At 51.8% G+C, this 13,999-nt stretch overlaps 2 protein-coding genes across 2 annotated transcripts; one reads left to right on the plus strand and one right to left on the minus strand.

Annotated features, from left to right (window-relative positions):
• The first annotated feature begins 237 nt into the window (after positions 1-237).
• LOC101767712 (inositol-tetrakisphosphate 1-kinase 1) lies at positions 238-1,785 on the plus strand. The gene has a single exon (XM_004983491.4). It carries the CDS (start codon positions 328-330, stop codon positions 1,369-1,371), a length of 1,044 nt encoding a protein of 347 aa, XP_004983548.1. The 5' UTR covers positions 238-327; the 3' UTR covers positions 1,372-1,785.
• Positions 1,786-12,628: 10,843 nt separating this feature from the next.
• LOC105915162 (translation initiation factor IF-2-like) lies at positions 12,629-13,036 on the minus strand. Its single transcript, XM_012849060.1, has one exon. It carries the CDS (start codon positions 13,034-13,036, stop codon positions 12,629-12,631), a length of 408 nt encoding a protein of 135 aa, XP_012704514.1.
• Positions 13,037-13,999: the final 963 nt, after the last annotated feature.

The raw sequence follows: 13,999 nt of genomic DNA on the forward strand, positions 1-13,999 counted from the left end.
ATACGATTGATTGATCATCACCATTTTTATGGCTTTCAAATCCTCAACATCCACAATGGTCCAGAGAGGTTACAGTAGTTTAGCACAGTACGATGTTTGTTGTTCACCGGAGTAGTAGTAGGTGAACCAAGTCCAGAGAGAACCCGGTCCACAGGGGGCGCTGCAAAGCGAAAACCGAAAGGCGAGCGGTGGGGGTTGCTTATAAAAGACAAGGCATCACATCCGTGTCGCAGCTTTGCTCGCTTTTAATCCTGCCCCTTTATCCATCGCTACCTAATTCCAACAAATTTCGATCTCCATCGATCGATTCCTCCCGAACCCGACCCCATGGCCTCCGACGCCGCCGCTGCCGCTGCCGCCGACCCCTCCTCCGGCGACACCCACCCCACGCCGCGCTACGCCATCGGGTACGCGCTGGCGCCGAAGAAGCAGCAGAGCTTCATCCAGCCGTCGCTGGTGGCCCGCGCGGCGGCCCGGGGCATGGACCTCGTCCCCGTGGATGCGTCGCGGCCCCTGGCGGAGCAGGGCCCCTTCCACCTCCTCATCCACAAGCTCTACGGCGACGACTGGCGCGCCCAGCTCGAGGCCTTCGCCGCGCGCCACCCGGCCGTGCCCGTCGTCGACCCGCTCCACGCCATCGACCGCCTCCACAACCGCATCTCCATGCTCCAGGTCGTCTCCGACCTCGACCACGCCGCCGACAAGGACCGCACCTTCGGCATCCCCAGCCAGGTCGTCGTCTACGACGCCGCCGCGCTCGCCGACTCCGGCCTCCTCGCCGCGCTCCGCTTCCCGCTCATCGCCAAGCCCCTCGTCGCGGACGGCACCGCCAAGTCCCACAAGATGTCCCTCGTCTACCACCGCGAGGGCCTCGGCAAGCTCCGCCCGCCGCTCGTGCTCCAGGAGTTCGTCAACCATGGCGGCGTCATCTTCAAGGTCTACGTCGTCGGCGGCCACGTCACCTGCGTCAAGCGCCGCAGCCTGCCCGACGTGTCCCCCGAGGACGACGCATCCGCCGAGGGATCCGTCTCCTTCTCCCAGGTCTCCAACCTCCCCACCGAGCGCACCGCGGAGGAGTACTACGGCGAAAAGAGTCTCGAGGACGCCGTCATGCCGCCCGCCGCATTCGTCAACCAGATCGCGGGCGGCCTCCGCCACGCGCTAGGCCTACAACTCTTCAACTTTGACATGATCCGGGACGTCCGCGCCGGTGATCGCTATCTCGTCATTGACATCAACTACTTCCCGGGCTACGCCAAGATGCCTGGATACGAGACTGTCCTCACTGATTTCTTCTGGGAGATGGTCCATAAGGACGATGATGTGGTGGTCCAGGAGGAGAAGGAGAGCAACCATGTCTCCGTGAAATAAGACCAGTGCCATGATTGCAAAACTGCAATTCTTGGATGTCTGGGGACTGCTGCTGGTTCTGGATGCAGAATTTGATCAGGGGATTTAGTTGGGTTTCAACCGGCAGCACGTGGAGGTCCTGCACCCTGCTGTGTAAATCCTTTCTCCTAACTCTTTCCATACCAGTTGTTTAGGTATCTTGCTGTTTTTCTTGGTAAGTCAGTTCATCTAGTTCAGTCTGTTAGAACAAAAGAGAGGGGCAATGGGGCATAACTCAAACCAGAATTCTAATGAGAAATGTGCTCTCGATATGCAAGCATTTTGTTCTTGAGCTATGGATGATTGGCAACCCAATGTCGTCTCTTTTCCTGAAGCTCATGGAATGCAGGTAGCTTCTTTTGTGAAATTCAATTGCCATGTGCTTTCTGTGCCTAATTGGAATTTTTAACATTTTTGGTTAGTTCAAAGCAAGAACCTAGAGAAATGCATCAGTACTACCCATTTATCAGTGATACTGCAGTGGTGATTATGTTCTCATTATAGTGGACCACCATGAATGTTCTTATTTTCATCGAATGCAATGAGTGATAGCTGATGCAACCGTTTGTCCTCTCGATGCAACTGTCTTACTTGCATCCGAAATTGTGAAGAGGAAGCTCTTTGTTATGGCACCAGTTTTATCAACCGCCATTGTTATATCATTGCCCACAAGGTTGAACGTGTGCCATATGAATTACCTGTGCCACTTGTCTGAGTATTTGTTGTTCGAATTTGTTGTAGACCAGAGAAAATACCATATCAATTCACAACAATTAACAGGGTGCACTTGTGCCACTTGTTTTTACCTTTATTGAAATCTTGGCCAATCAGCTTGGATATTATCCGCCAATCTGCATGGGCCGTTACTCTCTATGGTTGGAAAAAAGTTGTGTAACGACAATCTGCACTGGTTGTCCTTCATAACGCAGATTGTTTTAAGTTGTGTATTCCTACTTTGTCTTATCCGTATTTTGTTGACATAAGCTGATTGATGCACACATCATTCCTTCACATTCTGGTAAGATTCATGTTTATGCTTTCATTATGGGGGTGTGATTGGAGTTGAACAACTAGTATTTTTTCTAGAGGAAATAGTTAGAAAGGATTTAGCAGCCATATTATGTCAACAATAAATAAAAATTCTAGATTGCTAAAAGGGTACTACAACTTTTTATTTGTTTAATCTTCTGAGAGAAATGTAATATTAAAGCTAACAATTGTCCTTGAGAATTTTCTGTATTTTACTCTTGGAGCATGGACTGCAATACTTGACATTCCTGGAGTTGTTGGTATTGTGGACTATGAACTTAAGAGCTTCATTTAGGGGACTGTCATCAAATATGATATTAACAAGCTAACATTATAAATCATTTCTGTGAACTCTAGTTTACCATCTCTAGTTTATAATCTTCTTGTGTTCCTTATCAGAATATCAGTTCATCTTTCTATCTTACTTCTGGACCTGAGTCTGTTCTTGCTCACTTTTGCAATGCTTGTGAACCTAATCATGTAAAAAGTTGTGGGGTGAATTTCATATTCCATTTTTGGAGTTATGAACCGGAGTGCACAGTGGCAGTAGTCACTCTTTCAAGTTTTAAGCAACATGGCAGAACATGAGGAAACGGCTTTGCTTGTATGTAGCCGCGAATGGTCCAAACAGAATTTACTTACCAACTTGGCTATTTATCATGCTAGTGCCTTGCTGCATCTTGCCAGCACCTGCCATAAAACTTGATCCCTATATTTTGGAAAGGTGAATGTATCTTGATTTATTTGTGCCAAACTCGGTGGATGCAATTTCACGAACCTGGTTCCCCTGGGTGGCTCAATATCAGTTGCTTCTCTGTTTCCAGCTGTGTGCCTGGCTACCTCTTTGCCCCATGCACCTTTTGTTACTTTCCCCCGTGTGAACAATACGTTTGAAGCCTCAGTTCTGCTTTGGATATGGCAATATGCTCAGGCTCAGTCCCTGTCGCAGATCAATGATCATTGCTGACATTGCGATGGATCCTCCGTTGCTGATGTATTAGTAAACTTTTATAAAGAAGTTTTGAGATGCTTTGTTGAGCATAGTAGTACAGAAAAGAAAGCAATGCCTCCAGGTGCTTTCTTGTGTTCCATTTTGAGCCGAGTTTCGAAGGTGAGAGTGAGTCGAGGCCGACGAATTGTCCTAGAATTCAGTGGTTTCAGGTGGTGATCGGAAACTCAAATTAATCTGTAGCAGCATTTATTTCGTGTTTTACTCCTGATGCCTAGTTATCTTGCAAGTAGGGATGCGTATCTGGTTTCTTATCCGTGATTGGTAGCTCGCTGTCGGTAGGGTCCTGTCTATGTCCCAAAAGCATATGCCATGTTATGAGCATCTCAATATGCTTTGGGCGCATAATTTTTTTTATCGAACGTGCTGAGCACATTTTTCATTAAGAAGAAGAGAGTTTGTTTGCAAGAAGAAAAAAGAAGCGTACGGTTCGAAAGAAGTAACACGAATAACAAGAATAACAACACTCACCACCTAATTGCTAATAGCCCGGCTAACCCACAAAGCCTGCCGAAGCTCGAAGCCTTGCCTCCTCCAGAATGGTGGGAGCTAACGCCACCGGTTGTAGAGCGGATCGGTCATGCATGACCCGACAGTTCCATTCCCGCCACAACGACCAAACTAGAGTATCAAACCCTTTCCGACATGGTTTAGGCACCCTCTTTCGAGATTGTAGCCACCATGAAGCGACCGCACCTTCCTCTCGGGGCACTAATGTTTGGAGGTTCACATAAGGAAGAGTGCGTAACCACGTTTCCCAATTATGCACACAACCGGTGAGCAAATGATCTGTAGTTTCCACCTCTTGTGCACATAGAGCACAATCGTCTTTGTCACAGAGCCCATGGCGACGGAGACGGTTAGAAGTCCAACAACGACCATGTAGAAGAGCCATCTGAAGAACTTGCATTTACTCGGAGCCTGAACCTTCCAAAGTTGTTGCGCCCCCAGGTGATGCGACCTGCCCAGGAAAAGTGCTTTATAAGCAGAAGCGGAAGAGAACTCCGCAGATGGCGATCACCTCCATACGAACTTGTCTGGCTACCGGTTTAGAGTCCAACCCTGAAGCAAATCCTATATCCTCAGGTACTGCAGAACGACCTACCGTGAGAGCATACGAGATGTCGTTGATCCAATGTATCGTGAGAGCATATGAGATGTCGCTGATCCAACGTCGATCGGTCAGCCCCTCACGCACCGTGTGCTTATTCCTTATGCATGGTGGTATGGCTGCCCAAAGGTTTGACGCTAGAGATTGGATACAACAACGTTGATCCAACGGTGCGACCAGAACAAGGTTTGGGCGCATAATTTTCTCCTCTTCATTCTTTTCTCTGGGCCCTTTTTTTTTCATTTGGCTTTGTTGCATCTTATTTTTCCCTCCAGAGTCCAGAGCGGTCTGCTGCTCCTATCCTCCAAATTGGTACACCTCTTCTCTTGGCAGTGTGAAGTGTATCCCCCAGGTTTTAACGGATAACATAAACATATGCGCATGTTAGGAATGTGAGCTCACAGTGCATCTTGTCATCTTGTGTTCTTTGAACTGATCACACAAAAGACTTGGCAAGTTATTATGACTCTGCTGTAGAAGTGTAGAAGCACTGAGCTTCATCTTGTGGGACGACGTTCTCGGCCCATAACCTAGGAACATAAGGCCCAATCGAACAAACATATCTACTTAGCCTTAGCCAGGGGAAATAGCTTTCAAAACATACATGACCGATTGGTCTGATTTACACGATAGCGCTCAGCGGCACGGGTAGTTTGATTTTGCAGAACTGAGCGATAAATTTATTTTATTAGAAATTTTTAATATTATAAATGGGCTTCGTGAGTGGATGCGGGGTTGCAGCCTTGCAGGTATGCCACTGTACCAGGGGAGCGCCGTGAAAACTAAAGGGTAGCAAAGGTTATTGTTATGTGCAGTATCTTTCTTCTTTTAAGACGTGCATAGCACATTTTTTATTAAAAAGAGGAGAAAAATGCATTTACAAAGCGGCCAACCGAGCCACAAGAAAAGAAGAACGGCAGCCCACCGACTTTACATAAACAAGACGAAGAAGGAGAAAACTAAACACCTACTAGATCCTAAGCCGAAACATAGAGTGAATCCCAACAAACCTAGTGCGACCCTAGCGGCATGCCTCCTCCAACACCAAAGGTGCCAAAGTCACAGGTTGAAGTGCCACCCTCTCATGAACCCGACGATTCCGTTCATTCCAAAGCGACCAACCAAACCAGCGAATCAAAGCCTTTCCACTGAACCTTGGCTACTCTTTTCCTCATTTCATCCACCACTCGCTGAATGGCAGTTCGACTTGAGATGTCAACCATTGAAGACCAAAGTATCCTAGAATACGGAACCAAGTCTCACGGCTATGCACGCATCTCATGAGCAAGTGATACATGGCCTCGACCTCTTGAGCGCAAAGAGCATACTCGTCCCTGTCATGCAAGCCATGCCGTCATAGACTGTTAGAAGTCCAGCAGCGACCATTAAGCACTAGCCAGCCAAAGAAACAACATTTCCCCGACGCTTGGACCTTCTAGCGACCTGCACCTAAGAGTTGAGACCAACCAAGAAAGAGGGCGCGGTATGCCGTAGCCGAAGAGAAATCCCCAAAAGGCGACCATTTCTAGATGAATCTATCTGGGTCTGAGCTCAAGTGTTGAGCGCGCATTAAATCCTAGACTTGGAGATATTGTACCATGACCTGCACCGTCCATGCAAGGGAAATGTCACGGACCCAACATCTTCCTATCAGTCCTTCCCGCCCGGTGCGGGAATTTTTGATACGGGCCAGAACTGCATGCTAGAGGTAGGGTGCCAATTGTTTGATGGAGCAGCGATTGATCCACCAATCCATCCAAAAAAGGGCGCGAGCACCATCACTGACCTATACAGTTACCGAGGCATCGAAGAATGCTTTGGTCGACCCCTCCACTCTGAAGTTGTAACCTGGCCAAGTTTTGTCGCCATCCGTCCTTGCGAGCCAAAGCCAGCACACCCGCAAAGCTAAACCCATAAGCTGGAGGTTTGGGATTCCCAATCCTCCCAGCTCCTTAGGGCAGCAGACGTTTACCCAAGCAATGGTGCACTTGCCCCCTGCGACAACTTCCGTCCCGCACCAAAGAAAGCCTCTAATGAGCTTTTCGATAGCTTGGATTGCCCACGGTGCGACTTCGTCACCATGGGGATGTGGACTGGAATTGTGCAGAGTCGATTGAACTAGGATTAAGCCACCACTTCTGTTAAGCATCCTCCCCTTCCAAGCTGGGATGCGCTTTGTTCGACCATCGGCTGCATAACTGATTTAGGCAGCTTGTGGGTTGATAGAGCCACCCCCAGATAGGTGCAAGGAAACTCCGAGACCTGGCAGCTCAAAGTGTCAACGACGACTCGAATCTGGTCCTCCGAGCAGTGTATCGGAAATACCTTGCTTTTGGTGTAGTTAGCTGCCAGACTAGAGGCTTGCTGGAATAAGGACATGATCTCTCTAATGAGTATGAGATCCCGCACGATCGGTGAAAGAAAAATGACCACATCATCCGCGTACAATGATACTCTCTGCTTAATTGTGGCCGGCCTAAGTGGTTGAAGCATGCCCCTAACCTCGGCCAACTTGATCATGGCGCTGAAACATTCCATGACAAGAACAAACAACATAGGGGAAAGCGGATCCCCTTGCCTAAGTCCGCGACCATGACAAATGCGCCTTCCCAGAACACCATTAAGTAGCACCTTCATACTAGCAGTGTAAAGCAGAGTCAAGATCCATTTAGTCCAAGTTCTTGGGCAGCCGACCGCAGATAGCAACTCAAGGAGGAAAACCCAGTTCACTGAGTCACAAGCTTTGGTGAGGTCAATCTTGAACATGATCCGCGGTATCCTCTTTGTTGCTAACACTTTTGCAGTGCCCAAAACATAGTGGAAGTTGTCTTGAATCTGGCGACCTTTGATGAAAGCACTCTAGTTAGGTGAAATGAGGTTGTGTAGATGAGGGGCAAAATGGTTAGCAAGTGCCATGGAGAATATTTTCCCAAAGCTGTGGATTAGACTAATCGGACGGTAGTCTCCCAATCCGATAGGATCCTCATTTTTAGGTAGGAGAGTAAGCAACGCCTCATTAAGGTGATGGAAACTTCTACAATCCATCGATGAAAGGGCCTCTAATGCCCTAACCATGTCACCGTTAATGATCAACCATGCCGACCTATAGAAGCGACCAGTGAAATCGTCCGGCCTTGGTGCCTTGTCTAGTGGGAGGTCCTTAATGACCTCCCAAACCTCATCCTTAGTGAAAGGATGACCCAACTCCGAGAGAGCAAGCAGCGGTAGCCCTAGGGCTCCGAAGTCAAGCGCCAAAGTTCTGTTGTGACAAGTGCCCAAGATTGCCTCATAGTAGTTAAACGCTGCTTCGGCTTTGTCCTCCTCACTTAGCAGGGTTACTCCATCGACCTGTAGGGATGCTATGTGATTTTTTTGTCCTCCTTTGGTTTGTGCGCAATTGGAAGAACTTAGTATTCGCATCCCCTTTGTGCAGCCATAGCATGCTAGAACGCTGCCTCGCCATAGTGCTGTGACGACCGGCCCCAAATCTTCCCAGTTAATCTTAATCCGAGCCCCTGATCACCTATCGAGTTTTTCCGCGCCTAAGTGTTCAATCTTCCGATCGGTCCCAACCCCTGAGACCCGACCCCTCCCCGCTTCGCTCCGGTTCCGACCCCGCCAAAACCAGCCCACCGTCGGATCCTTCTGAGTCTTTCCCAAACATCCGTTCTATCTGACCAGCGGACCCGCGAGATCTTTTTCCCCCAGATCTTCCGCGACAGGCGCACTCAAGTTGCATGCCCGCTTCAGAGTCTCCCCGCCGCGTGGCTCATCTTCTCCGACACCCGCCGCTCAGCCTCGTCTCTGACCCGCGACCGAATGGATTCTCGCGCCCCCTTCCCCAATGGCAGCGGAAGTCCCTCTGCAACCTTTCTGCAGCGCCTCACCTCCCGCGCCCATCATCACACCGCCAGATCCCGGCCGCAGAGCCCGATGTCACCCGTCTTTTCCGTCACTTCGAACACAGTCGCGCCGCCTGGTCTTCGCTACCCGACGATTCCTCCTTCGCCAACCCCGACCACGGCAGCGACAGCTCCTTTCCCCGCCTTGTCAGAGGCCGCCCGACAATCTGTTGCTCCGCGCTCGCCCGCGCGCCCGCGGCTGCCTGTCTTCTCACCTGTGCGCCCTCGATTCTAGCGCCGTTAACCCGGTCGCGTCCATCAAATCTACCGCATGGCGACGCCCGCCTCCGCCAAATCTCAACCACCGGCATACCCGCTCCTGCGCCGCCCTGACGCTAGAGCCTAATGACCGCTGGCGTCATCTCCGAAGTCCTGCACCACCGCCCCCGTCGCTCAATCACCGCCCCGGGAGAGCACTCCATTGCTTCTCCCCGGCCTTCGCGCCGCTCCCCTTCTCGCTCCTGCGCCGCTTCCCTTCCCCCGTCCCAGCCGCTATAAAAGGGAATGCGCGAGCCCGCCGGAGTTCCCTCCGCCATTGCTGCCTTCCGCCATTTCTCTTGCTCCCTGCTCAAGCTCCTAGCGCCACACCCTAAGTTCCTGAGAAACTCTCCTCTCACCTCCCCTCCGTTTTCCCCAAGCCACCCAGCCGCTTGCTCCTCCGTGCTGCGTAAAAGCTCACTTGTGATCCACAAGAAGCACCGCCGCCGCCGGAGCACTGCCGGACTTAGCCGTTGTTCAAAGCCTTAGTCCCTCCACCCAAGTCTGCTTCTTCCCGACCCCAAGCCTTCCTTGTAGGAAGAAGGTAAGCTGCCGACCTCAGTCCGCTTCGCTCGACCCCTCTTATCCGCTCGACCCCGGTTCCGTCTCGCCCGACCCTATCTGTTCCGCTGACCCTTATCCGCCTCGCCCGAGGGCTCGGCTGTGATCTTTTTCTTCAACCCGAGGGTGTATGTGTAAAACTTAGGAACCCTTCAGCGCTTGCGTCTGAGGATCCCTAGTATACCACATCCTCTAGTTCAAGGATCAGATCATAAGTTCCTTTCCAACCCTTACCTGTTGATCTCCACCAGCTCCCTTGAACCTCCACACCCTCCTGCTCTTTGTCGCGAGTTTCTGGGCTCAGGCTTGCAAGTGTTGCTGTTGAAATAACCGTCTATGCTAACTCTTGCATTGCATTCGTGTAGAGTTGCGCCTCGCCGACGGCTTCTACGAGCTACACCCGGCGCCAGAAGACGAAGTTGTAGCTGAGCTCCTGCCCCCAGAAGCCGAAGCCGCCCCCGAAGTCGAGCAGTTCTCTTCCCCCTTGCTCGAAGGCAAGCCTCGGTTGCATGAAAATCCTGTGTTGTTTTCCAAACTTGCGCATGCCTTCCTTAAAACATGCTTGTGCATTTACGTATAGGATTTGTTTGAAACCCTAGATGCATGACCTAGTTTCCTATGATCTGAACACTAGCTGTTGGACCGAGTAGCTGCTTGCTTAACTAGGAGACGGTAAAAGCCGAGTGATTCCCTGTCACTCGCGAGTTGTAGGAGTTGGATGTCTACCCTTCTGTTACAACTATAAGGACGATGGACGGGGCAGGGTTTTGGGTAACTCTTTGGTGGTCGGATGGTTGCCTTATCTTTCTATGAAAACTTGCTAAGGCCCGACAGTGGTGGTGTTCGTGATCAAGTGTTTGAAAGTACTAACCTCATACTTAGTATGGGATGAGGAAGCCTAGTACCGGATTGAACCTAGACGTGAGCGGTCGCCCCATTGTTCTTGGAATGGAGTTTCCCCTGCTGGTTGTCGCACGTGGTGGCAAGCGTGGTCACAAAACGGCAGAGGCCGGGTCTGTGGAACCTTGCACCAAAGGAAATGGGCCCGACACGGGTTAGGGGATTGATGGGGAAGGCCGACACAGGAAGCGACCTCCGGGTGCGCGGATGTCGTGAGGTTAGGTTCACCATGCATGGTTAAAGAACTCGAATCGATTCGTCTGCCTCTCACAGTTTGAGACTGCTTGATCGCTATGTCACCCTGAGTAAATGAGGAATCTGATGATGACATGGTTTTGTTGATATATCTACATATCTTGTTTGGTCCTCTGATTGCTTAGAATAGGTTGAAAACCTAGACCGGTTAATGAACTTAGAACCGGAGCTAAAACTTGAAAATAGGGATTTACTTAGTGCTTTTGGCAGACAAACCCCTCAGCCAAAAAGCCCTGCATGTCTAGAATGGTGGAGTAGTTTTACTCCTGTCGGTTAAGTCTTGTTGAGCTTAGTAGCTCAGCCTTGTTGTGGCTCCTGTTTTTCAGGTGAAGTTGCTGCTCCCGACCCTTCTCCTGCTGGCACTTGGCCGCTCCAGCTCCCTCCAGGTTGGACGGTCGAGTGGGATCCCTCCTCGGACGGCGAGGAGAGGGATCAGTGATGTCCCGGCTGGCCTCACCAGGACGTCCGACCCCCGACGATTGCTTCCGCTAGTGGTTTTATTTTCTTTTGTCTTTCTGAAAACCTTGTAAGACTCTGATGTTCTTTTCGCAACTAAGCTAAGTGGTTAATTTGTTAACTCGGTGGACTTGTTGTACTCTCTGGAACCGCTCACCTTCGTGTGAGTCTGCTAAAATGGTCCTGTTCAAGTGGTTAAATTGGAGGAAAATCCGACGGCACTTCGTATTTACTCGGCTTCGGCATGAGCGTCGCGTATCAGGCGGCTGAATCATGTTTAAACCAAGTAGATCCGAAGTGGATCCGCCACAAGTGCGCTCTAGGGATGTGAGCCCTAGAAATCGCCTCTTTAGGAACTGCCTTAGCGCCTGCTCTGCCATGGAAAGCGACCGGTGCTCTTGCGCCGCCTCCAGCCGAAAGATGACCTCCTTGGCAACCTGAATCTGTGTGCGGATGCTGCCGACCACTTTGACCCTCCATCGCTTCAGCCCCTTTGCTATCTCGCGAAGCAGGTGGTCGATTGTGCGGAGTGGGTCCACCACTAGGCGCGACCCTATCCAAGCTGCTTCGACTGCCTCCAAATAGCCACCAAATTGCAGCCAAAAGGCCCGGAAGTGGAAACGACGTTTAGGAGTGAAAGCTGTCGTCAAATTGTTGCAGCAGCGGGGCGTGGTCAGATCATCTGGTGGCGAGTGCCTGCAGGTAGGAGCGCGGAAACAACACCTCCCACTTGTTGGAAATGAACATTCTGTCAATGCACTCCATGTTGGGTGTGTTCGCTCATTGCTCGAAGTGAGAAGGAGACCGTTTAGATGGAGCTCCGAAAGCTCGAGATCATTAAGAAATCTTCTAAAGCGACCCATCATACGCCGAGATAGGCGGCCATTATTTTTGTCTGCAGCTTGGTAGATTAGGTTAAAGTCCCCACATAGAGCCCACGGGCCAGTCAGAGATGTGCGGAGGGAACGTAGTTCCTGGAGGAACTCGACCTTTGGCATGTCTCCCTGAGGACCATAAACTATAGTAAGCCACCAAGAAGAGGTGGGTGATCCTCGTGGAGCGACCTTGACGGATAGTGAATGGGAGCCCATAATAGGTGAGGAAAGCAACTAGACATTAACATTCCAAGAGACCAAGATCCCACCACGGGTGTGAACAACGGGGAGAGCGAAGTAATCAAAATCCAATAACATATCCAACATCAGTTTGTTACAAACAACATCAAGCTTAGTTTCCAGATGACAAAGAAAATACACTTTCTCCGACCTCACGAGTTCTCGAACCGCCGTGCGTCGTGCACGGCGGTTTAAACCCCGCATGTTCCAAATTACTAAATGTTCATCCATTACAACCATTGGCAAAGCGACCTAGCAACTAGCTCCGGACAGCCGTGTTCTATCAACCCCTTGCTCCTCTATGAAAAGCTCCTTCGAAGTCGCCAAAAGGTCATCATCCTCCAAAATGCATCGCTACAGCGCTGCATCCAGCGTGCCACCTAACAACTCCTCTATGGCTAGGCATTGCTCCTCTGAGAGATCGACGATGAAAAGGTGGAGATACTCCTGGAAGGCGGCCGAGTCCAGGGCTTCACCACGCCCGACCAAGCCCAACTGGCACATGACAACATTCTGCCCCCTAGTGAGCGGCAAAGTGTGACCTCCCTTAGCAAGTGCAGCAATGTGGCCACTTCGATGTAGTGTTGAGGGGTTCGACGCTGGAGCCTTAGCGCGTCGACCCCTGGGCGTGGATCACAGGCTGCTACGGTTCCTTCTGCATGGCAGAGCAGAAGGCAGCTGCCAGCTCCTCAAGCCCCTCCGTGGAGGACCCTCGTGTAGTGGTGCCGTAGACCGTGTCCACCTCCTCCACTGCAGGAGGGCAAGCGACCGGTAGGGGGGACGCAGGAACTGCCGTAGGAGCTGACGTCGCGGGAGCCGCGCCAGGGCTGAACCAGGTAGAGGAGCGGTCGACTGCCGGGCCCGGGGCGGGCGTTGCGGCTGTCGGCGTCGCGGCCTCCCCATCACTACCTGGTTCCATTCCTAATGCCCCTATGGGCACGTCGACCTCTGGGAAGGAGACCGCCTCAAGCGCAGGACTAGCGGTGGACAGCCGTGGTGGCAGACTGGCGGCCCCTCGAAGCAGGTAGGCCGAGATCCTGTTGAAAGCCATGCGCACAGGGACCGTCATAGACACCTGCACCCGGGGGGAGGGGGGGTCCTGCGCACCTGCGCCCGGGGGGCGATAGAGGCCTCCAGGCACATGGGATCATCAGCCCCCCGTCCCGCGACCAAAACATCCTGTCAGAACACGTCAAGTTCGAGCAGGGAGGGCTTAGATGCCTAGAGAGGTGGAGAGGAGGAGCGAGGACTGGGCGCTCGTAGGACAGGGGTGCCGCATTGCACAGGGGCAGGTGCTGAGGGTGGGATGAAGGGCGTAGCAGAGGCGGGCAGCCCGCTGTGAAGCGACGATAGCGGTGCCGAGCAATGGATGCCTAGAAGACCCCAATTAGGGAATGAGCGAGGTCGTGCGGCTGCCGGTGGTAGTAGAATTAGTGCGCCGAAGGCAGTCACGACTAGTGGCCTCCTACGAAGACTAGAGCTCCCAGGCGCACCGTGGACCCCGCATGGGTCCCTGTGAGTAGGCGCTAATGGCCCTGGAGCACCCCAGGGAGTGACCCCAAGCCCAGGGGAAGGGCCCCCGGTGGGGTTGCCAATGCCCCCACTGCCGCCTGAATCACCTAGCCTGGATGACCCATCTCGTCCATCGCCCATACGAGGCCCCGGCCCAGAAGATGAACTTAGGTCCGTAATCTCTAGAATGTTGATTACAACCCTATACCTGAGGCAGGGCTACTTGTTCAGTTGATTGGAGGGGATTGGAGCGACCATGACTTTCTCGACCGGCAGCAGATCAGGATGAATGCATCCTGCCGTAACAAAGAACTGCTTGAGGGTGGCCTTTGATTCCGTCTCCGGCGCCATGACAATGACGCTACAATAGGATCCCATTATCTCCTGCACAGTATTGAGGAGCCAGAGGTGGGTGGGGACCCCGACCAGCCCAATCTTCAGGCGAAAATCCATGTTAGCTGCGCTAGCCCAATTCTCCGGCGCCAGCGCTTGAAGATGATCC

This window comes from Setaria italica, chromosome IX, assembly GCF_000263155.2.
Source record: "Setaria italica strain Yugu1 chromosome IX, Setaria_italica_v2.0, whole genome shotgun sequence".
In the NCBI taxonomy this organism is placed as follows: domain Eukaryota; kingdom Viridiplantae; phylum Streptophyta; class Magnoliopsida; order Poales; family Poaceae; genus Setaria; species Setaria italica.